Here is a 25,204-nt window from a genome sequence, read left to right as displayed (position 1 = left end):
TATCCCAAACCCCACTAAGGACCCCCTGCACTCTGCAATCCCTCATAAATCACAGCCGTGCTGTGAGGCTGTGTTTACATCTGTAGTGTCAGTCTCAGCTGCTCCCCCGCCTCCTGCATAGCTCCGGTCCCTGCCCCCGTCCCTTCCCTCCAATCAGCAGGGAGGGAAGGGATGCAGGCGGGGACTGAAGTTCTGAAGGAGGCGGGGAGAGCAGCAGACTGACACTATAGAGATAAACACAGCCAGCTCTGACAAGCTGTTTTTCAGCAGCTTGGCTGTGATTTATGAGGGATTGCAGAGTGCAGGGGGACCTTAGGGGGGTTTGGGATAGAAACAGAGGCTGGGCTGTATAGGCAGATCCATCCTCTGTATGCAGATAGTATTCTTCAAACCCACCTCGGGTTCTCTTTAAAGCCTGACGTGTTTTTTTTATATGCATTTAACTGATCATTAATTTGGAGAATGATTTTAGTTTTTACAAATTAAAGGACATACAAGGCAAATAAATCAATCAATCTTTACTTACCTGGGGCTTCTTCCACACCGCAGCTCCGGTCTTCTCCACACCGCAGCTCCGGTCTTCTCCCGGTCCCACTGACAGCCTCTGCAGTATTGCCAACAACCAACGGCTAAATATCAAAATGAACTTCCGCACACAGAATTTCAGAAATAGCAGGTGTAGCGCCTCAGAGCTACACCTGCTATTGCCGAAATTCTGTTTTGTCCTCACGTTTATTGCCTGATGAAGCGGGCTGGGCCTGCGAAACGCATTGCACTGTTTTTGGGGTACCGTATAATAAATGTATTGATTTATATGAAGACAGGATCTTGTGTCTGCTTTTGGGAGGCAAGCCCACCACTTCCTCCAAGCAATTTTTAAAAATGTTATTGACTTTTATCCTGCTGGCGCCTCTGTTCTACATACAAATATTCTGTAATCCACATGTGTCTTTTTACAGCAAGCAACAAAGACACATCTCCTCCTCATCAACCTATTATTACTTGCTCACTCCCACTTTGAAACACTACCCTTTTAGACACATGGAAAGATCCGGCTATGAATACGGAAGTGTAAGCCGATGGCAGATATCATAGGCTGCAGGTGAGTTAACTCCTGCATATCTTACTCTAGCCTCCGGCTTGCTCAGGATGCTTTCACTATTTGCAAGCGCCTCCTCACTCATCCCTATTGGGGAGTCTTGCCCAAGGGATCCTTACTGCATAGGTACTGGCTTCAGCCAGGACTCAAACCCAGGTCTCCTATGTCAAGAGTGGTGTCTTTAACCAGTACACTTTCCAGACTCTCCAACCATCTTTACTTTGCTACAATAATGGAGAGGTCACCAGCTGTGTACAGAGGCATAAGACCCCATACCTGCCAGCAGTCCTGCTGATAAATGAGGCATTGTCAGATACTGAAAGGTGGTAATTTTTTTTTGAAAAATAGTAAATCGAGAATTGTATTCTGCTGCTATTATACAATCGATCATGGGGTAGCATAGTGTCAAAATACTCACCACGGTGGTCCTTTAAGGTTGCCTTCTAAATTTGTCACTGAATCACTCTGTTTAGCTTTAGAAGATGTGAGTAAAACAACCTCAATGTAAACATGTGGCGATCACGCAGAGAATCAATTTTGCTCTGCTCCGCTGAGAACATTGAAATCCCAATAAAGATGTACCAGGAGAGTGCTGCCTTCTGGGAATTGCAGCCTCCGAAAGGTCACTAACACCCTTTCAGAACCAAAGTACTTCTAACAAGGGATTGTCTCAGATCGCTTTAAAGAAAAATAAGGACTACAGTAATTGTTTTAAGTGTAAATAATGGTGGATACTTCATTATTTGGGCTACTGGCCGTGGGTTCTGTCTGTGTTCTACTTTTATATATATAACTGGCCTTTCATAAAGTCGAAGTGACCTAGAGATAGAAATTGTTATATGTCAAATTTTAAAGCTTAAAGGATACCCAAGTCCAAATGGTTTGGAGAAACGGGGGAACAGGCATGTATGGGAAGCTCTCCTGATGGTCACTGCTCCTCCCGTTCTCCTCTGCCCTATTCCTTTATTATGGGAACATGGTTAAACAATGTTTTTTTTAAAGACCATGTGTTTTTGAGAGAATTGATATTAAAATTCCCTAGGAAAAATCAGCTTGATTCACTAAGCTGCACAGCACAGCTTAGTTTGAGCGGCATGACTAAAAATCCTCAGCTCACATTATGGGCTGTGCAGCATGTGCTTATAACTTACGCGCTCTCCCTTGTTTAGTGGCCACTCCTTACTCCCACCCTGAGCCCAATCTCGTCCTATAGCTGTTTAGGACGTGACCCCCGCACTTTGATTAGCTCAATAGGCTGCCTGTCAAGTGAATCAAGACCAATGTTTCTTAAATTCTGTAAAATTACATTTTGCTGTAGTTCATGAAAAATCCAGAAGGGTGAAGTAGCGTTCAAAAAGTACACAAAGGTATGATCTCTTCTCCTGCAGTACACTGAAGCCATGGCTGTGGTAGAGCTTTTCTGATGATTGAGCTTCTACACCGCGACCATTGAGTCCATCTTCTGTTCACCTACCCTAGTCTGGTACGCGGTCTTCTTCACCAAAGACACGTACAAACTTAGGAGGATCATCAGAAGACCCCTCCCCCACTCGACCTCCTCCACAACTCCAGAGCACTGAGGATTGCCAACGACCCGTCACACCCAGGCAACCGCATCGTCTATTTGCTCCAATCAGGCTGTAGGTTTCGCGTTATTTCCACCAGAACTTCAAGGTATAAGAACTCTTTTTTCCCCTGTGCTGGCAAACCTCCTGAACTCTCTTTAGGCCCTCTCACCACCAGTGCCCACCCCATCACTTCCCCCACCCCTTAAGGTTGTAGCTGTCGGATCAACAGACTGTCTAGTGTAACACTGTGTTCGCAATTGTATCCTGTTGTCACTCCTGTTTATGCTTGTTGTGTTATCCATATTTCTTATTTCTACTCTGAGCAATTGTACGCTCCAAACCCAATTCTGGACACCACCCAGTCTGATGAGTCTTCATATAGTTTCAGTCTCAGTGTACAATACTCAGACAATGATAGGTACACTTCATATCAGAAAAGTTACAAAGTAAATGATGCAGAACAGTAAACTGCAGAAGGGACGCTAACATTTCTGCATTTAAAGCAAATTTGAGTAGCCTGAGTAATGGTGGTTCTTACCCGGTGGTGGGCGGATGGATCTCAAACACTGGTGGTTGCATGTCAATCAACTGACCCAAGAGGACTCTGGCTGTTTCTTGTGGGTCGTATGGCTTGTCATAGTTCTGAAAGAAAATAATCATTCACACATAAATCTTGTGATGATACGTAACAAGGGAGTTTCGGAAAGTGTGGTGCTGATTAACAAGGAACTATAAAGCAGTTATTAAAGTCCAACTTTTGTTAAAAATAGCTCTAAACATAAGCTGATTGGTCAAAACATTCAAACCACTGATAGAGGAGTTAAATAACGCTTATAATCTCATTACAGTTGCAAATGCCAAGAGGTGAGCTATATTAGGCAACTAATGAGATGACAAGAAAAACAAGAATCCATTAGGATGTAGGTGATTGTGTGACGGCATCTCCAAAACACCAGGCCTGGCAAGGTGTACCAGGCAGGCAGTGGTCATTATCAAGGAAAGGCAGCTGGTGAACTGTCAGCAAGGTGCTGAGCATCCAAGGTTATTGGTACAAGTGGAGAGCGAAGACTCACCAAAACAATTAACCTTGGCCATGAAAGAAGGTATGGAAACATAGTACATTGCACTCAGTTATTGTGTCCGTAAGAATTCCTGTACTTGCCAAAAGCACCAACCATGGGTACATATATGTAAGTGATGAAAAATGGTGGCATGGCCCAAGAAATCAAATTTTCTTTACCCTTTAGTTTCCCCATGTATTAAAGTGCATATATACAAGTACTGTCACCCACAGGTGCTGGGACTCTTTCTCATGGCAACAGTTCGGGGGCCAATGCTATACGGATGAGTTGCTAGTTTTTGGGTAGTGTCACATTCTGTTGTTATGGACAGATGGACGGAGGGACAATAGGGGACACACAATGGAGCAACATGGACAAGAATGTCCGGCAGTCAAGATCTCTCACAAACGTCTGGGGGGCCGCCCGCCATACACATGCTAGATTCTTGGTAGATGTGGCCCCAAATGACAGCCTCGGCTGAGAACCATCAAGCGTGTGTACAAGGCTTTAGTGCTTTCAATAAATCTACCCCCTGGATCCCAGATACAGCCGAAATGTCCGCTTTGTCCTCCTCTAAAATCACAAGATTTCTCATGAGCCTCTCCTCTCTTTTGAAATTCCCTTGCAAAACACATCCGCCACTCTCCAGCCCTTGAAAACTTTATGCATGTCCTTAAAACACACCTGTGTAGACCGGCATGCAATCTAACCTAGACCATTCTACCATTCTACTTTAGCCTCTGGAGCTGGGCTTCTTGTTGAATATAACCTTACAATTCACCACCTCTTATTACACACCATACATATTACCCCACATCTGCCCCTCTCCCCCCATTCCTTTAGATTGTAAACTTGAAAGTGCAGGATTCTCTTCCCTTTGTGTTTTGTCATGTGCTGTACGTTTTATTAGTCACAACATACTAGTCATACATATAACAATCATGTTGTTTACCAACTCTGTGCTATATCTTTGTTTTCACGTGCCCATGTTTGCTTCTTATCTTATTTACCATAGTTCTACATCACAGGAGATGGTGCTACAGTGCCATGGAAGATGATAGCGCTACATAAATCCTTAATAATAATCTCCTGTTTCTGTTGTTCAATGACTGGGCATGCTGTTTCCAGTATAAAATTAAATTAATACACTATGTGGGTGGAAGAATTATTTGTATTAAAAACATGGACACTGATGCAGAGAAAAAAACATAACATAGAAAACAAAAGAAATACCCATTAATTTGTGCGCCATCCCAGCACCGCATCAGCTGCCAAGATTTTATATTCAGAAAAACAGGATGCAAACTTATAGCCGCATTACGAGTTTTACAAGGTGCAAATGCAAATTGAAAATTGATTAAATATATACAAAATACAGGAAATCCAGCGAATGATAATCTCCTGCTGTCTGCCAAGCAGCCTGTCGCAAGCCATATTTTATTGTTCCTTAATATGAATCTCTTTATCATAGACACCTCTAATCAGCCACCCTTTCTTGGCCAAATTATTCTTTGGACAAAGCAGCAAGTCCCGAATCTGCCAAATCTCTTTCATGAATGAAGAGGTCGTCATCCTGGAGATGTGATCAGGTGTTCCATTCATTAACATCCTCCGCTTGGCAGTAATAGGGGAAGTAGGGAGTCCATGCATATTCCAATTAATTTATGCTGTGGACGCTTTTTCACTGTGGGGTGTGACTAATATTTGGCATCCAAAGTGTTCCAGCCAAATACATTTAAGATTTGTTAAAGCCCCTCAAAAACATAAACATTTTCTATAAGCATTTCTACAGAATAAAAGGACCATTGCTAGTCTTGTACTGGTGGCACAGACGAGTTGATTAGTATGAGGGTAAGATCACCCCATGGGGTACATTCATAAAAGCTTGGTAAACTTAATGTCTGTGCTACTCATCACTACTGGGGGGCTGGCTCTGGTGGTGGAGGGAGAAGAAAGAAATAACCATCAGCACGTTGGGGGGTGGTGGGGATCGGGGAGTTGAGGGGGGTGCTTATATAAAATAGCTGCTCGTTAAAATGGGTGATGGGTGTTGCTGATTGAAGAATACGGGTAATAGACATTTACTGATATTCTGTTAACTACTACCAACTTGACTGACACAAAACCCTGACACTGCCCCCACAGCAAGGCACTAAATGCCTTACTCAAACTCTACTTCCCAAAGCAAATCCTTACCTAATTGTCTAGGCTTAACCCTCCCTCCAAAATCTATTCCCTTCCTAAATGCCTAACCCTGACCTCCTCCTAATGAGTATTAACTCTAACTTCCCCCTACCCTATCCCCTTATGCTAACCCTGCTAAAACCGATCCTAGCCTTATCTTATTGCACTATTCAGGGCTCGGCTATGAAAACTGACCCCCAGCACTGATATCAGGAGCTCGGCATAGTCGCATATCGGCTTTAAAGAGAATCTATACTGTCCGATTGGTACAATAAAAAAACATACCAATCGAGTCACTGTGATCGCCTCTCTTTGCCTTTTCCGCTGATCCCCGCCACGATCCTGGTTTTTAATCACCAGTTTTAGGCAGTGTTTACAAACAAAAAACATTGCGGCTAACCAGGAAGTGATGTTTGTGTATATATACATATATATATATATATATATATATATATGTTCCCACTCATAAATCTAACGACTGGTGGCAGTAAGCGGCCGTAAATCAGCGGCGGGAGGAAGCGCAGCGGCTCTATTTAAGAATAAACACTGTTATTGAACAAAAACTGTGTTTATTCTCGGCGGACGAAAACGGATTGGCTCAGGGGACTTTTGTCCCCTGCAGCCAATCCCCCTGCTCCCAGTAACATTGCGATTGCAGGCATCTGCCCATACGATAGCCTGCACAGCACCCCAAACTGCAGGGACGCGACTTGCGCATCCCTGCGGCTGTAGAAGCTGCCGCTGTGGATGTGAGGCTCACGTCCCAGTGGCAGAAATGGTTAAAGGACCTCTGTCGCAAAAATATTAAAATATAAAATACATGTAAACATATACAAATAAGAAGCGTGTTTCTCTTAGAGTAAAATGAGCCATAAATAACTTTTCTCCTATGTTGCTGTCACTTACAGTAAGTAGTAGAAATCTGACATTTTCTGACAGATTTTGGACTAGCCCATTTTTTCATGGGGGATTCTCAGGGTTTTCTTTATTTTTAAAAGCACTTAGTGAATGGCAGTTGCTCTGTCCAACTGCAAAAAAAGTGTGCAGCGAGCAGGGAGGCCGGCCAGCATCTTTGCATAAACCTTTTCAGAGAATGTCTTTATAAAGAATGAGGGGCTTTTCCACTAGCAATCGCTAGCGTTCACGCTGAACGCTAGCGATTGCTGAATCGCAATTACCGCCGATTCCCCGACGTTCGCGGCCGCGATTTTGCTATGCTATGCACTGCATAGCAAAATCGCGGCAAAAGTCGCTCCACGGCGCGATTGCGATCAAGTAAAAAACGAATCGCGGTAGTGGAAATTACCTACCGCGATTCCTATGTTAAAAAGCAAACCGTAGCGATTGTAAAATCGCTAGCGGTTTGCGTTTTTGCGATTCAGCAAACGCGCTGGTGGAAAAGGGCCCTAAAGGTCACGTTGAGAATCCCCCATGAAGAGATTGGCTAACCCAAAACCTGTCGTTAATGTCAGATTTCTACTACCTACTGTAAGTGACAGCAACATAGGAGAAAAGTAATGTATGGCTCATTTTACTCTGAAAGAAATGTACTTCTTATTTGCATGTGTTTTAAATTTTAAGATTTTTGCGATAGTTCCTCTTTAAAGGACAACTGAAGCGAGAGGGATATCGAGGCAGCCATATTTATTTCATTTTAAACAATACCAGTTGCCTGGCAGCCCTACTGATTGATTTGGCTGCAGAAGTGTCTTATTGACACCAGAAACTAGCATAAAGCTAATCTTGTCAGATCTGACAATAATGTCAGAAACACCTGGGGCTTCATTCACAAAGCAGTGCTAACCTACTTAGCACGTCTAAAGTCTTTAGACGTCTTAACCAGGGTGCTAAGTAGGTTAGCACCGGATTTCTCAATCAGATCGCGCGCAAGGTTTTGCGCGCAAAGTCCTATGTGCGTGCTAAGTCCCATAGGCTTTAATTGGCACTTCGCGCGGAGCGCCCTGCGCTCTGTGCAGTGTGCGCGTAAAGTTTTACGCGCGTAAAGCTGGTTTAGACGTGCTAAGGGGGTTTTCACAGGCGTGCTAACAGTTAGCACTGCTTTGTGAATCAAGCCCCTGATCTGCACATACTTCTTCAGGGTCTATGGCTTAAAGTATTTGAAGCAGAGGATCAGCAGGACAGTCGGGTAACTGGTATTGCTTAAAAGGAAATAAAGATGGCAGCCTCCATATCACTGCTTCAGTTGTCCTTTAGGCCTGGCTTTTCTAGAGTGTATATGCCTATTTTTACAACTTAGACTGTGTATACTGATGAGCTGAAAAGAAACAGGTAACATAAATGAATGCAAAAAATAAGTAAATAACCCTCTGAAGGAGTAGAGAAGAGTGAACCCACTTCAAGATATTGCTTGTAGAACTGAAGAGAGATTGTATTCCCATCTCCCTTATGGATATACAAGTCTGAGCTCTGTTTGTAGAACACACTTTGCCCTTGATGTAGGATTAGTCATTCCAGCCATGCTTTGCTCTTAGTAATGCTCCGGCTGTAGTGATGAAGTTATTCCACCTACCTTGGAGTCGAGGAAGGACTGGGCAGCCAGCAGCTCGTTCGTTTTCTGCTCAATGAGGCCAAGGTACTGCATTATGTTTGACTCGCGAATGCTGGATGAAGAGCCCAACATCTCGTCCAGGACAGAGCGGTCACAATTTATCTTCTTGAACAAGGAATCAATGCCTGAGGAATAAGAACCATTGTTGTAATAGAACGTAGAAGGACCAGAACCTAGTTATTTACTCCTAAGCACGTTCATATATTATACCGGGGTTAGCAGAAACATGAACGGCTTTTCAGCTCTCACAGAGGCGCTGTGATAAAGGCAGAGAACCAGGGGATGGTTATGGCAAAGAATGCGAAACAACACAACACAATGCGATTGCTTGAGTGTCATTACAATTGACGTTATAAAGCTATGTAAGGTGATATCTTATCTAGCTGTAATACTGATTGTTTGGCTATAACAGCGGTCTAATATACTAATGTATAGGTCAATTGTTATTATTATTCATTTGTATTTATATGGTGATGACACAAATTCTATAATGCTTTACAGCAGTGGTTCTCAAACTAAGGCCCACGGGCCGAATGTGGCCCTCCGAGGCTTTTTCACTGGCACCCACTTTTAAAATCTATTACTTAGAGATGCTGTCCACTGCGTCTTTAAATATCTGTGACCCACATATAGAATAGCAGTGCTGGCACCACCCATCCACATGGGTCCAATTGGACTGCAGGTTGTCACCTGGGTATGCTTCACTGTCTGTAGCAAAGATGTTCTTCAGGCTCCACATGAATGGCTGCTTCTCCTCTGTGGTGCAGGACATACTATCTGCACATGCTGTGTTGGGGGGCATACTATCAGATTTGGTTAAATGGGAGACATAAGGGCTGCACATAGTTACATAGTTATTTTGGTTGAAAAAAGACACACGTCCATCGAGTTCAACCAGTACAAAGTACAACTCCAGCCTGCTCCCTCACATATCCCTGTTGATCCAGAGGAAGGCGAAAAAACCCTTACAAGGCATGGTCCAATTATCCCCAAAAGGGAAAAATTCCTTCCCGACTCCAAATGGCAATCAGATAAAATCCCTGGATCAACATCATTAGGCATTACCTAGTAATTGTAGCCATGGATGCCAAGGAAAGCATCTAAGCCCCCTTTAAATGCAGGTATAGAGTTTGCCATAACGACTTCCTGTGGCAATGCATTCCACATCTTAATCACTCTTACTGTAAAGAACCCTTTCCTAAATAAATGGCTAAAACATTTTTCCTCCATGCACAGATCATGTCCTCTAGTCCTTTGAGAAAGCCTAGGGACAAAAAGCTCATCCGCCAAGCTATTATATTGCCCTCTGACGTATTTATACATGTTAATTAGATCTCCTCTAAGGCATCTTTTCTCTAGACCAAATAAACCCAGTATATCTAACCTTTCTTGATAAGTGAGACCTTCCATCCCACGTATCAATTTTGTTGCTCGTCTCTGCACCTGCTCTAAAATTGCAATATCTTTTTTGTAATGTGGTGCCCAGAACTGAATTACATATTCCAGATGTGGCCTTACTAGAGAGTTAAACAGGGGCAATATTATGCTGGCATCTCGAGTTTTTATTTCCCTTTTAATGCATCCCAAAATTTTGTTAGCTTTAGCTGCAGCGGCTTGGCATTGAGTACGATTATTTAACTTGTTGTCGATGAGTACTCCTAAGTCCTTCTCCAAGTTTGATGTCCCCAACTGTATCCCATTTATTTTGTATGGTGCTAGACCATTGGTACGACCAAAATGCATGACATTTTTCAACATTGAATTTAATCTGCCATTCATGTGCCCATATAGCCATCCTATCCAGATAAGGTTGCAATATGACACTATCTTCCTGAGAGTTGATGATTCTGCACAATTTTGTATCATCTGCAAAAATAGCAACATTGCTCACTACTGCATCTACTAGGTCATTAATACATAAATTGAAGAGCACTGGACCCAGTACAGACCCCTGTGGGACCCCACTGCTAACAGTCTACCATTTTGAGTACGATCCATTGACCACAACTCTTTGTTTTCTGTCCATTAGCCAGTTCTCTATCCATGCACACAGACTCTTCCCCAGTCCTTGCATCCTCAACTTTTGCACCAGACTTTTGTGGAGAACAGTGTCGAAGGCCTTTGCAAAGTCCAAGTATATCACATCTACAGCACTCCCAATATTTCTAATAGCATTCACTACCTCATAAATGCTGAGCATGTTAGTCAAACAGGACCAGTCAGAATCAGAATCAGAATCAGAAAAGTTTATTTCGCCAAGCATGAGCGATCATGCCCGGAATTATTTTTGGCACATACATATAGCTCGGGAAGAGAAGACAGAGAAAGACAGAGAAGGAGTACATAGGGTCAGAGATAAGTTACATTTACATAGCGCATAAGGTTTACATATACATGCTTCACAGTTCATTTAGAGGCCTAGAGGTGACCAGCGGTTAGTCCTGTTTGCCTTGTGGGGTGGTTAGTACAGTTGCCTGACCGGGAGTGGCGCAACCCACCCATCCGCCTGATTGGGCTTGTACTGATGGAAGTATGTGGAGGGAGTTCAAGTGGCTTTAGTAAACCCATGTTGATGCTGAGAAATAAGATTATTTTCTACTATGAAGTCATGTATAGTATCTCTTAGTAACCCCTCAAATAGTTTGCATACAACTGATGTTAAGCTTACAGGTCTATAATTTCCTGGATCTGATTTTTTGCCCTTCTTAAATAATGGGAAAACGTGGGCTGAACGCCAATCCACTGGGACTCTGCCCGTTGAAAGAGAGTCACAAAAGATAAGATAAAGGGGTTTATCTATAACTGAACTTAATTCCCTTATGACCCGAGGATGCATGCCATCCGGGCCAGGTGCCTTGTCTATTTTTAATTTATTTAGTCTTGCCTTCCCTTCTTCCTGCGTTAAGTATTTAATATTACAGTTAGAAGATTGAGACTCTTCTGCCTCTGTAATTTGCAACAGTGCTGTTTCCTTTGTGAAGACAGAAGCAAAGAAAGTATTTAATAACTGCCTTACCTTGGTCATCCACCATTGAGTTTCCACCCTCATCCTTTAGAAGTCCTATACAGTCGACCTTTCTTTTTTTTTGAGTTGATGTACTTGTAAAACTTTTTTGGGTTAGATTTGATATCCCTAGCGATTTGATTTTCAGCTTCGATCTTTGCCAGCCTAATTTCTTTTTTACAATTTTTATTGCACTTTTTATAATTGCTTAGTGCAGCATCGGTCCCCTCCTGTTTTAGGACCTTATAGGCATTCTTTTTCCTCTTCATTTTATCTCTAACCTTTCTATTCATCCATAGAGGCCTTTTTTTTATTCCTAGACATGTTGTTTCCATATGGGATATACATACTACAATATTGATTGAGAATAAGGGCCTGTACACACTGAAAAACGCAAGCAAAATCGCAAGCGCATGCGTTTTTAAAGTGCATGTAGTTTTGAAAACGCATGCGCTTTTGCCTGCGTTTTTTGTGCGTTTGTGTTTTTCTTGTAATTGCTGATTGGCTAAAGAATCCTTTGTTTTTTTTCTAGTTTACATTTCAACAGGAATCAGGAGATTGCAGAGTCTTCTGGGATACTGACTTCTGAAAAACGCAAGCGCATGCGTTTTTAATGCGTTTTTCATGCACTGCGCTTAAAAAAGCGCAGCAGGCACTGCGATTGCGTTTTTCTAAAAACGCATCGCACCAGTGTGTACAAGTCATCACGATTTTCATTCTTTTTCAAAAGACCTTGCGATTTTAAAAACGCATGCGTTTTTAAAAACGCAGCGCAAGCGCAGCAGTGTGTACAGGCCCTAAGTTTAAAAGCTTGCCATTTCTGTTCAGTGTCCTCCCCTTGTAGTACATTATCCCAGTTCACCAAACTTAAGGTTTGTACACACGCCGGACTGGAGGCAACGACGGGTCCGTCGTTACCTCCCGCTGGGTGGGCGTGCCAACGACAGTCCGGCGTGTGTACGCACTGTCGGCGGACTGATACGGCTGTTTCTAAACGATCCGCCCGGCGGACCCGTCGTTGCCTCCAGTCCGGCGTGTGTACGCACCTTTAGTGCCTGCCTATATTAGTTTTATTTATTTAGATTTTTGTTTATTTCATTTTTGATGTACTTTAATTTAGATGAGATTGGCCATGCCACTTTTTTTGATTACTTGAATAAATATCTTGCATCCTTATCATTGTACTGTACTTATCATTGTACTGTATTTATGTATTCATTAAGATGTTGTGTGTGTTTGCGTAGCTGTGTCTTTAGAGAATTGGAGCAGCTCTTGAACGCCTGTGGCTTTGGCTGAATCATGCACATTCAGTAGATTTTTCTTTTTTTTGCGCTCATCAACAGGAAAAGTTAAGCTTGAGGTTCTGAATAAACAGCTGAAATGATCCGTAGAAATAGTTATAGTTCTGAATCATTTTCCATAGTCGTGACACACAAGGATAGCCGCCTTATTAGTAATCAAGGCAGGTAGGACTCTGGTTCCAGAACAATGACTAACAACATGTAGATTTCAGGCTTCTGTTTTACCATTCTCACTGTGAGCTGCTGAAGGTCAATACGCTGTTGTCTGCAATCTGCTTTTCTACTCTGAACCAGGTTACTTTGATAATGAAAAATGCCAAAGCCAAGCCACAGGGTAACTAAAATACGAAGAATATCCTGGGGACCATAAATAAATGATGATTAACTTTACTGGCAAGCTAGGCTGTTTTTGGGCATAGGCGGGTAAGGCGGAGAGTTAAAGGTATGGTAAGTCTGAAGATGCTGCAGTGTCAGCAGTGGACCTCATTGTCATCAATAAGAGTTGATGTTGGCCCTATCCCACTATGCAAAGGTCAGCAGGAAAGTGTAGGGATTGTCAACTACTTAACGTAAACCTGTAAGGAAAAAATCTCCCCTCGGGGTACTTACCTCAGCAGCGGGAAGCCTCTGGATCCTAAAGATCCCTCCCATGAGTAACCACTCAACCTCTAAATTAATTCAAATAAATACAAAGGAGGCACTCCAAAGGCTCGTAAACTTGCCTTTATCTGATATGCCAGCAAGTATATTACATGTTTTGGGGTTAGCCCCCACCCCTTAGGTATATGTGGGGACGGGAACAACCCTGAAACATGTCTTTAATTGCTGACATACTGTAGAGTCCCGTTATCTGGAATTCAACTAACCAGCAGTTTCAACCAACCAGCACAAATCGCCAAAAGTACTCATAGTGGTGAAGGCTGTTTCTGGGCTCTGCTGTGTTTAAAGTCTGGGTTCCCAAGGTTAATATATTTTCAGTTACTGTATTTTAACATTTAATACAGTGTTCATGGTATGCATATTGAGGGGAGTAGAGTAATGTATTAGCTAGGCCTATTTTAAACATTGAGTCTTAAGCAACCAGAAAGCACACTTATCCCACACATCAGCCAATCTCCATTTGTGTCAGATAACCGAGACTCTACTGTATTTGATAAACCCAAGTTTTTGAGCCTTTGGAGTGCCTATTTCATAGTTATTGGATTACACTCCCGACATCCACAAATCTGAGGAGGTCAGCAGGGTAGGGTACTGGTAACGGATCAGTGAATAATGGCGCAGCATTAAAAAGATACGCTTATCGCTATTTATCGTTGGTACTGCATAATAATGGCGCACAGGGAAAAAAGAAGACGGCACACAGTAACGTTATTTATCAATAGTGCCATTCATTTGCCAAACAGCAGACGTTATTGCCCACAGTAACATTATTTATCAATAGCGCCCTACATAAGCCAAACTGCAGACGTTATTTAACTGCAAAACGGTGAATGGATTTAATGTAACACTGTCAAGGTTAGGGTTAGGCACCACTGGGGTGGGTCTTAGGGTTAGGCACCACCAGGGAGGTCTTAGGGTTAGGCACCACCAGGGGGGTGGTTAGGGTTAGGCACCACCAGGGGGGTGGTTAGGGTTAGGCACCACTGGGGGGGTCTTAGGGTTAGGCACCACCAGGGGGGTGGTTAGGGTTAGGCACCACCAGGGGGGTAGTTAGGGTTAGGCACCACCGGGGGGTTGGTTAGGGTTAGGCACCACCAGGGGGGTGGTTAGGGTTAGGCACCACTGGGGGGGTCTTAGGGTTAGGCACCACCAGGGGGGTGGTTAGGGTTAGGCACCACCAGGGGGGTGGTTAGGGTTAGGCACCACCAGGGGGTTGGTTAGGGTTAGGCACCACCGGGGGGGGGTTTAGGGGTTAGGGATAGGTACAGAGAGGGTTCTGTGTGTTAACACTAAATAGCGATAAGGCTTTAACGCTAAATAACAATAAGGCTTTAACGTTAAATAGCGATAAGCGGCAAACGGATTAGCGGCAACACCGTGCGCCATTATTCACAGGCGCCATTTTCAGATGGATCCACTGGTAAGGCTGGAGCCTTTGATGTGGGATTTGAGTTTTTAAACAGGGTTTGAATCCAGTCTAAAGCCAGTACCTAAAACAGTACAGAGTCTTTGGGCAAGGCTCACTACTGATCCTGGTCGTTCGTGGAGTGCGCCCTACATGGCTGCAGCCCTGAAGCGCTTTGAGTCTGCCATGAGAAAAGTGCAATACAAATGCTCTGTGTCTTGTCTTGTCTGTCTAAGCCAGGCTTCCCTGACGCCGTTGCTCACAGCCACAGATGTTGTGAATTGAGAGCCCTGGCAAAAATCATCTTCAAAGCTCCTGCTGGGGCTCTTCATTGGTCCTCTAAACTGTCCAATGTAAAACCTCCTTCAAAATGGGAGCTTGGCACTGAGAATCTCAGCTGCTGTGGCCAAGAGCATACAGTCAGTAGAAGGACTACTTCACAGGGTGAAGCACTAGACTAGGTACCTTTGTGACTGACATTATATCTCCAGCTGTATTTCTTTAAAGCAGCAAAGACACATTTCTAGCTGCTTCACTGGGGCTTCAGTACATGCAGCTCTGCATCAGCTATGCTAGATTGCATAAGAAAAGCATAACTTTACGAGCTATTGCCTTTTTCAACCTTGCTAAATATAGACTTTTCAGAAAATACTTTAGGAAATCAGTATTTTTTCACCCGTCAGTACTTCTATCATGCCTTGCCTGGCTTCAATGCCAGAGTCACACTCTGAAGGTCATGTTTTTACAAAGATAAGAAATTATATTACTCAAGAGACTTCTGAAGACCTTGACATGTCTAATGAAATCTCAGTTTTATTCATGTTTATGTACAGAAGGCAAGATTGAATATGGAAATAGACTTAACATTCCTAGCAGAGAGAAAAACTCAGGGTCAGGCAGCTGCATCTAAAGCCTGTAATGTTTTAGGATGCATAATAAGAAGCTACTATGCACTTCCTCTATGATGTAAACTCGTAGAAATATATATTAAAGTGACAGTTTACACATAATTATACAGGATATTCATGCAACGCAAATCAAACAGTGGATTTTGCATCCCTGTACAGAATAAATCCATTCTGCCACTGGTAGCCCCGGTAAAGTCCCTGACTATGCCAGTTGGGGACTACTGAACATGCGTGGGTCTGACCAGACACTTTCTTGGTAGGGATGGTTGGAAATGCTCATTGCAATTTCTGATTTCCCATATTCAGATTTTTGAGGCGTATTTTATTAGCCATTTTTTGCATCAGAGAATGAAAAAACAAAACAAAACAACAACAACAACAAAAAAAAACATCGGAAAACAGAAACCGGAAGAAATGGAAATCCGAAATTAGTGACTAGCCTAAAATTAAAATTTTGCAGAAAAATTCTGCATTCTCTGACTGGTCCAATGCTTCAAAGTTCTATGATTGGGCTAAAATTACGGTAAATCAGTTTTCTGTTTTCCTGATTTCCGATTGGAAATTACAATTCTAAGGAGTCTGAATGAGCATCCCTACTCCTTGGTAGCACTCCCATAGCTGGAAGGGGGGGGGGTTCACAAGCTTTAACTAGCTGCATAGGCGCAGAACGCTCCCTGCCATAAAGTGCGACCAAGGAGGCGCATGGCCAGGACCACACATGTGCAGTAGTCCCCAAGTACCAGGGCTGACAGCAGGAGAATGGACGGAACAGACAACGAGGGGGAACACAGATTACAGACAACTGGAGGAAGCCCCAGGTAAGTATAAATGCTTGAGCTTACATTGGGCTTGATTCACAAAGCCGTGCAAACTGTTTAGCACGGGTGTGCTAAACAGTTAGCACGTGAAGTGCCGTTCGCGGACTTTTGCGCGCGCAAAGTGCCGCGATTCGTGTGATCGCTGAGTTTTGCGCGCGCAATTTGCCGCGATTCGCGCAAATCACGGCAAATTGTGTGCGCAAAAGTCTGCGATCGCGTGAATCACGGCACTTTGCACGCACAAAAAAGTCCGCGAACGGCACTTCACGTGCTAAATGTTTAGCACACCCGTGCTAAACAGTTTGCAAGGCTTTGTGAATCAAGCCCAATGTCTCAGGTGCACTTTAAAGGATACCCGAGGTGACATGTGAAATGATGAGATAGACATGGGTATGTACAGTGCCACACACAATAATAACTGTGCTGTGTTCCTTTTTTTCTTTCTCTGCCTGAAAGAGTTAAATATCAGGTATGTAAGTGGCTGACTCAGTCCTGACAGGAAGTGACTACAGTGTGACCCTCGCTGATAAGAAATTCCAATTATAAAACACTTTCCTAGCAGAAAATGGCTTCTAAGAGCAGGAAAGAGATAAAAAGGGTCAATAGTTCATAGATTTTAGCTCTGGCATACATGAATGAATGTGCCATTGAGCAAAAACAATAAAACAGTTAAAACTTAAAAAGTAGATTTAAACATAAAATGAAACTGTGGAATATCTTAAAAAGTCATTTTTAGGAGATCATTTGTTTCATTCGTTTATTTTCGCTTTGGGTGTCCTTTAAGGCCAGTTTGGAGGAAACCAGTTAACCTATTAGTATGCTTTTGGGATGTGGGAGTAGACTGTAGTGCCCGAAGGAAAGTTAAAACATATCATATGTGATTAGTGGGAGGAAGAGAAACTGTCATGTAATAATATTGGAAATTGAATAGGGCCTTTAATATTCTTAAAAAGAACACTTTACTCTTCAAGTCAGACAGTGCCAGAATAAAATAGATGATTCCTACCTGTTTTCAGCTGATCTAAAACTTTCATAACTGCCTTCAGCTGCTGTTGGTGGCCATCAGCTTGTTTCACTGCCTCTTCTTCTTTCCCGTCAATGTTTTTCAGAATAAAGCGGTGTTCCTGCTCCAGGCGCACTCCCTGGGTTTTGAATTCGTCAATTTCTCTTTTGATCTGCGGAATACAGATATTCTTCACCTGACGGAATGTCTAAAGCCAGAGGATTGCTCAAAGATACGTCCAGCAGAAGGTGGACAGGTTTACACACACCGTCATGTTTCGGAGATATCTGGGTTATGACACCTACTGTCCTTTATCTTGGCAAACACTTCTTCCTGCCTGTCTTCTGGATTTAGTCACTCATGGGCAAAATAAACCAGCAAAAAATTCTTAGCAGAAAAGGTTACTGAGGACCCGTCTAAAGATGGCCATACATCTAGCGATGATGGGCAGATTTGACCAAGAGACTAATCTCTCTCTAATCGAATCTGATCGGAGAGAGATCTATCAGCTGCCCATACACCACAGGTCGATTCTCGATTGATTTCAGCTTGAAATCTTGCAGGAATCAGCCTAGTGACGCCGCCTTTTTGGCACGTGTGTATGTGAGGAAGAGTGCGGAAACGGACCCAGCAGCAGACACCAACAGGTAAAGTATTTAAGCACAGGGCACCAGGGGTAAAGGGTTGGGGGGTACATTTCACACTAGGGGTGAGTGTCGGGGGTTCCATCATTTTTGTTGCTCATCCCGATATTGCATGCCGTTACCACCGTGCACTGAAACAAGCATGCTTGCCCGACATGTTGCAGCATGTCCGATCGATACATGCATCTTTGCATCTTTGATTGGGCATGCTTTTGGCGGCACAGATTTTCATCCGATTTGATTATAATAATTACATTGGATGGTCGATCAGCCAATCACAGAACCTGACTAGAGGAATAATAAACATAAGATATCCCTGACTGGGACTAAAATTTAACTTTTATTAATCCATTAAAACGTAAGTGCTACAAGGATAAAACGATGTCTGAAGTAGGAAATGCTGGAGGGAACTGTTGTGGAGATAAATTATTACAGAGAAATCTGATTTGGAAATATCAGGTCCTCCTAGCAAAACTGACAGTACATAAAACACTACCCCCACCAAAAACCCGACATGTTTCACTTCCCGAGGGAAGCTTTTTCAAGGGACATATACATAAGTGCTGAGTGCAAAACGTGCTAAGGTGCAAATATATACAATCATATCATATCATTTCAAGACATCAAAAATAGCAGCATGGCTATATGATAGCAGCCAAACGCCAGACTGCTCACACTGGTCCTTTTATACCATCACTAGGACCTAGGGGAGGAGTCAAGTTACCTATCAGGTATGCCCACCTTTTCGGATACACCCATTGGTCCACAGGACCATCAATCACCATTCCCTCCAATGGGGAAGGAGCGCTATACCTATCAGGCAAAATCATTCCTACATCTGAGAAACCTTTTGTGCTTCAAAGAAGAGCTTACCGGGAAGCGTGTAACACCCTCAATTCTCCCATCTCCTCCGCGCTGAAATTACATCAGCGCTAAGGGTATTTTCAACAAAGATCGTATTTTGACCTCTCTCATTGGTCCAGAGAGGTCACATGGTCTCGCCTCAGACTACAGCCAATGGGGAGCAGGCGGAGTGACGTCAGATATAGTCGGCCTTCAGTGCGCTGGCCGAGAATACGTCAGTCCACAAGACTTCAACCCCATAGGTGCAGGCTGGCTCAGGGGGGCGTATACTATACTCCATACCTACGTGTATCAACAAACGATACACGGAAGTCACCACTGATGCGTGGAGGGGGCCGTTTGTTTACACGTTGCCAGGCAACCCTCTAAAAGGAAATCTTTTTACCCCTTCAATCCAGCGCCGGGGAGGCGCCGCAAATCAAAGCTAGAAGCCCCCCCAGAGTGAATAAACAGGGAAACCACCGAGCTGCATAGATAGATGTCAGCAAACAATAAAATAATAAAGTGGAAAAATGAGGATAAAGGAGTACATTATACATAAATGCATAAATGCAGAAGATGGTAAACCCAGCATAAAAGATCATGACTGTATACTCCAAAAGTCTCCCACCACCCCCGCGTTTTATGCTTTACCTAAGGTGCATAAAAACATTACCCAACCACCTGGACGCCCGATAGTATCTGGCAATAACTGTTTATCTGAGGGCGCGAGTAAATATATTGATTACTTCCTAAGACCTTTTGTAGAGAGTCTACCATCATACTTACGAGATACTATGGACCTGCTTAATAAAATCCAGGACATTAGGATCACAAAGAATGTCATGATGGCAAGTTTGGACGTAGAGGCCCTGTATAATAACATACGTCATGATTTAGGCCTAAATGCAGTTGACTACTTTTTGAAAACTCGTAGTACATACGTTAGAGGACACTCGGAGTTCCTTTTACAACTATTGGAATTTATCTTGACTAGGAATTATTTTTTATTCCAGAATCAATACTATTTACAGCTAAAGGGATGCGCGATGGGGACAGCCTGTGCGCCCTCTTTTGCAAATTTGTTTTTGGGGTGGTGGGAGGACACAATAGTCTTTGGAGAGGAATTGGCAGTTTACGCTTCCCACATTCTCTTCTGGGGCCGTTTCATAGACGATGTCTTCATACTATGGGACGGCCCCAGGGAGCTCTTTGAGGATTTTGTGGATCAGCTGAACCACAATGAGATAGGTATGTTGTTTACCTACGAGATTGGTGAAGACTCTTTGAATTTTCTTGATGTCCAGATTAAGAAGAATAGTGAGGGTGGCCTTGATACGAGAATATATAGAAAACCAACGGCTACTAACTCCCTGTTAAGCTGGGAAAGCTATCATCCGGAACCTCTAAAGAGAGGCATCCCAAAAGGACAGTTCTTGCGAGCAAGAAGAAACTGCTCTAATACTATAGAATTTGAAAAAGAATGTGGCACGTTGGAAAAGAGATTTAAAGCAAGAGGCTACCCTCAAAAAATCATTGATCAAGCCAAATATAAGGCTGAGGCTACCCCTAGAGGTGATCTTCTGAAACCAAAAAACAGGGAAAGAAATAAGACTATGATTAAGACCAGAGTAATAAATACCTTCACAAACCAGTCAAATAGGATAAGACAAATCCTTAAACGACATTGGGGGATTTTACAGCTTGATCCACAGTTGAGAGAATATCTCCCTATGAACCCAGGGGTGACTTATCGCAGAGGAAGAAATTTGGGGGACACTTTAACGCACTCCTACCTTCCAGTTAGGAAGGGTGTAACAGGAGGTTTTAAAAAGACCTGGTTAGATTCTAGACTTAAAGGCATGCACAGATGCGCCAGATGCAAGGCATGCGCACATGTTGAAAAATGTAAGAACTTTCAATCACCTAAAAATGGGAGAGTTTATGACCTCTTTGATTTTTTTAATTGTGAAACGGAGGGTGTAATATATGCCATCAAGTGTTCATGCCCACTACTGTATATCGGGGAGACTACTCGTGCTGTCAAAACACGTATTATGGAACACCTAGGTGATATAAAGCATAAGAGGAATACGTCAGTAGCGAGACATTTTTTAGACAAACATGATGGGGACCCCTCTACCTTAAGATTCTGGGTTATCCAGCAGTGGGTGTTGGGCCCACGCGGCGGAAACTTAGACCTCAAATTGAGACAATTGGAGGCCCAGTGGATCTATAGACTGGGCACTCTAAACCCAGATGGTTTAAATGAGGGTTTTACTTATGCCCCCTATATCTGAGGGCCCCCTGTTGTTACCCCTTTATGTTTTGTCACATGGTGTCGCCTTTGTCTGCAAATGTATCCCCATGGTGGGTGTATGTGATCATTACCCCATTTTTCCTCGTGCGTTCTTGATTCTTCACCCTATCCCCTAAAATTGATAAGTCCTCTATGATCGTATATTAGGCTTCTGCCTCCTGTTTTATGGGTGATACTTACCTTAGGGTACCTGCTTTCTATGTTTTTAATAATAGGTATCTCGGTCGGAGATCCTCTTAGGCAATGCCCAACGGATACTTACCTGCTCACTGCCTGTTCCCTGAACTGGGGTCCTGTAACGCTTTCGATATTTACCTACTATATACCTGGGGTTACTACTACTGAGAGTTTGAATATCTAATATCTTTTATGCTGGGTTTACCATCTTCTGCATTTATGCATTTATGTATAATGTACTCCTTTATCCTCATTTTTCCACTTTATTATTTTATTGTTTGCTGACATCTATCTATGCAGCTCGGTGGTTTCCCTGTTTATTCACTCTGGGGGGGCTTCTAGCTTTGATTTGCGGCGCCTCCCCGGCGCTGGATTGAAGGGGTAAAAAGATTTCCTTTTAGAGGGTTGCCTGGCAACGTGTAAACAAACGGCCCCCTCCACGCATCAGTGGTGACTTCCGTGTATCGTTTGTTGATACACGTAGGTATGGAGTATAGTATATGCCCCCCTGAGCCAGCCTGCACCTATGGGGTTGAAGTCTTGTGGACTGACGTATTCTCGGCCAGCGCACTGAAGGCCGACTATATCTGACGTCACTCCGCCTGCTCCCCATTGGCTGTAGTCTGAGGCGAGACCATGTGACCTCTCTGGACCAATGAGAGAGGTCAAAATACGATCTTTGTTGAAAATACCCTTAGCGCTGATGTAATTTCAGCGCGGAGGAGATGGGAGAATTGAGGGTGTTACACGCTTCCCGGTAAGCTCTTCTTTGAAGCACAAAAGGTTTCTCAGATGTAGGAATGATTTTGCCTGATAGGTATAGCGCTTCTTCCCCATTGGAGGGAATGGTGATTGATGGTCCTGTGGACCAATGGGTGTATCCGAAAAGGTGGGCATACCTGATAGGTAACTTGACTCCTCCCCTAGGTCCTAGTGATGGTATAAAAGGACCAGTGTGAGCAGTCTGGCGTTTGGCTGCTATCATATAGCCATGCTGCTATTTTTGATGTCTTGAAATGATATGATATGATTGTATATATTTGCACCTTAGCACGTTTTGCACTCAGCACTTATGTATATGTCCCTTGAAAAAGCTTCCCTCGGGAAGTGAAACATGTCGGGTTTTTGGTGGGGGTAGTGTTTTATGTACTGTCAGTTTTGCTAGGAGGACCTGAGATTTCCAAATCAGATTTCTCTGTAATAATTTATCTCCACAACAGTTCCCTCCAGCATTTCCTACTTCAGACATCGTTTTATCCTTGTAGCACTTACGTTTTAATGGATTAATAAAAGTTAAATTTTAGTCCCAGTCAGGGATATCTTATGTTTATTATGGTCGATCAGCCGCCAAGTTGCCTAATGTATAGCCACCTTTAGGCTGGGTAATCAGCAGATGCTATCTATCTACTGACATAACAATACATTTTTAGAATCATTATAGAATCAATGCGTAGTGTTGGTGTTTGAATCTGGCATATTCAAACGCCAACAGTACAAATTTGCTGCATAAGACCTACGATTCTCTAGAAATCTCTTTAAAATGAAAGTAATTGGCACTCATCTTTGTTTATATCAACTTTCACAAAAATAAGACCATGCTTTAGACATCAGAATTAACAGAACATTTCAGATAATAATAAATGAAAAATAAATGATCAAAATTATGATCCCGTTGATCTGCAGGTAAGTTGCTTGTGAGTATTAGATTAGGTTGCAAAACATTTTGAATCACCTGTTATTCCACTCCGGTCAAACTGAAATCAAAGGCTGAATACCCACCGGCAGATCACATCCAGAATGATCGGGGATCTCCAGGATAGTGTACTCAATCGTTTACACCAGGCCTAGGCAAATTTGGCCCTCCAGCTGTTAAGAAACTACAAGTCCCACAATGCATTTGCCTTTATGAGTCATGACTGTGACTGTCAGACTCCTGCAATGCATCGTGGGACTTGTAGTTCCTTAACAGCTGGAGGGCCAAGTTTGCTCAGGCCTGGTTTACACGATCACAGCAAATTCCACAAAAGTCATTCAGGATTGGAAGGATCCTTTGAGTTAATCAGACATAAAAGGTCGTTCATGAAATCATGAAGGTCGATCTCCGTGGGTGGTGTGCATCGTTAAACATCGTTTAATGAATTTTCGTAAAACAACATTGCACAATATTGTGAAAAAAGTTCATTGCGAAAAACTGTTCTAAATAAAATCACTTAGTAGGTATGGGCCTTAAAGAGTACCTAAGACGAGAACAAACAAAGATATGATACTTACCCAGGGTTTCCTCCAGCCCCATAAGTACCGCTGAGTCCCTCGCCATCCCTTTGGCTATCAGTCCTGGTAATCTGGCTCAGTCACACTAGTCGGTCTCTTCTGCGTATGTGCAGGCCCTCCGCACATGCACAGAAGAGCCTAGTTGGCGTGGCTGAGCCAGATTACCCGGGTAAGCATTAAATCTTTCTTTATTCTCATCTCAGGTTTACTTTAAGGTTGCAGTGGTCACTAGCTCAGTAAAGCCTACAGAATCTGTGCCATACAATGACAACTAGAGTTTCAAAGCAGTGCTTCCAACACCAACATCTTGCAGAATCCACGCCATCATGTCACTAAGAAATGCTCAACCCAGTGTTCCGTATAGTAATTAGAAGCCAACAAAGAGCTTGGCGATAATATTAATGCATGAAAAGCAAACCACTTTTTCCTAATGACTTAGCCCACTGGTGCATAGCAACAAGGATGCAGGAGACAAAAGAGACAGAGGGAATGAAAGGTGTATCTTCTTCCAATCATTTCTGATACTGTGTTGGTTTCAGCTGCCTTGATCTGCCCCCCTACAAATGAGGTCATCATAATGAGCATGCTAATTTCACAAACCATTATCTGAAGCTGATTATTATTATTATTATTATTCAAATTTTCCTTTATTTTGAAAGTGTCTACATATTATGTAGAATATTGTACAATACATTAGTAAGCAAATAAAAAAAGGAGTGACAAAAATGGGCAATTACTACTCAGCAGGCGCCGAGGAACCCGCTTTGTGAACTGTGGCTACTAATAGCGTGTGCCACCGGGGGGGGGATGAATATTAGTTTTCTGGGTGGGGGGGGGGGTATTAGTTGCCCACTTGGGGGGGTATGGGGTAAGTACATCACTGCACAATTTGGGCTCTGGATACATGAAGGACTTGCTGAAACCGCAGATCAGCGTGATTCATACACTTGGTCACTGCCAGGGTGCACCTCAAAAGCTTTGGAGACAGAGTTTTCTGTCATGCTGCCCCTACCCTTTGGAATTTCCTACCTCATCCAGTAAAGACAACCGCATCCCTGGGGTTTAAATCCAGACTCAAAAGCCACCTGTTTAGCCGGGCATTTGTAGACTGGTAGAATTCTCCCTCTGTACCAAAATTTACTTAGTTATTCCTGGTCTGAGCCATGCATATAATCTTTAAATCCTATGGAAGAAAAGAGCTTTACAAATGTTTTGTTGTTGTTGAGGCGGGAAAGGAAAGTAGGTAAACCTGGCATGGGGACACCAAAACCTTCATATAAGGTACTGAAAGCTATCCATTTCACACCCTAGTCTCCTCCATCTTCTTCTGCTAGTGTCTTTTTCAATCAAACCAACATGAATAAAGACA

General features: G+C 43.1%; 1 protein-coding gene across 1 annotated transcript in view; it reads right to left on the bottom strand.

Annotated features, from left to right (window-relative positions):
- The window catches only part of ODAD1 (outer dynein arm docking complex subunit 1), a 147,492-nt gene that overhangs the window by 23,032 nt on the left and 99,256 nt on the right, over positions 1–25,204 (bottom strand). The window contains exons 11-13 of the mRNA XM_068242978.1: positions 17,584–17,752; positions 8,443–8,606; positions 3,206–3,309 (exon numbers count right to left, since the gene is read on the bottom strand). Coding sequence (XP_068099079.1) covers positions 3,206–3,309; positions 8,443–8,606; positions 17,584–17,752 — 437 coding nt within the window. The remainder of the gene's footprint in view (positions 1–3,205; positions 3,310–8,442; positions 8,607–17,583; positions 17,753–25,204) is intronic.

The sequence above is a fragment of the Hyperolius riggenbachi genome, chromosome 6 (genome assembly GCF_040937935.1).
Source record: "Hyperolius riggenbachi isolate aHypRig1 chromosome 6, aHypRig1.pri, whole genome shotgun sequence".
NCBI classification, from domain to species: Eukaryota; Metazoa; Chordata; class Amphibia; order Anura; family Hyperoliidae; genus Hyperolius; species Hyperolius riggenbachi.
This window is presented reverse-complemented; position numbering and strand designations above follow the sequence as displayed.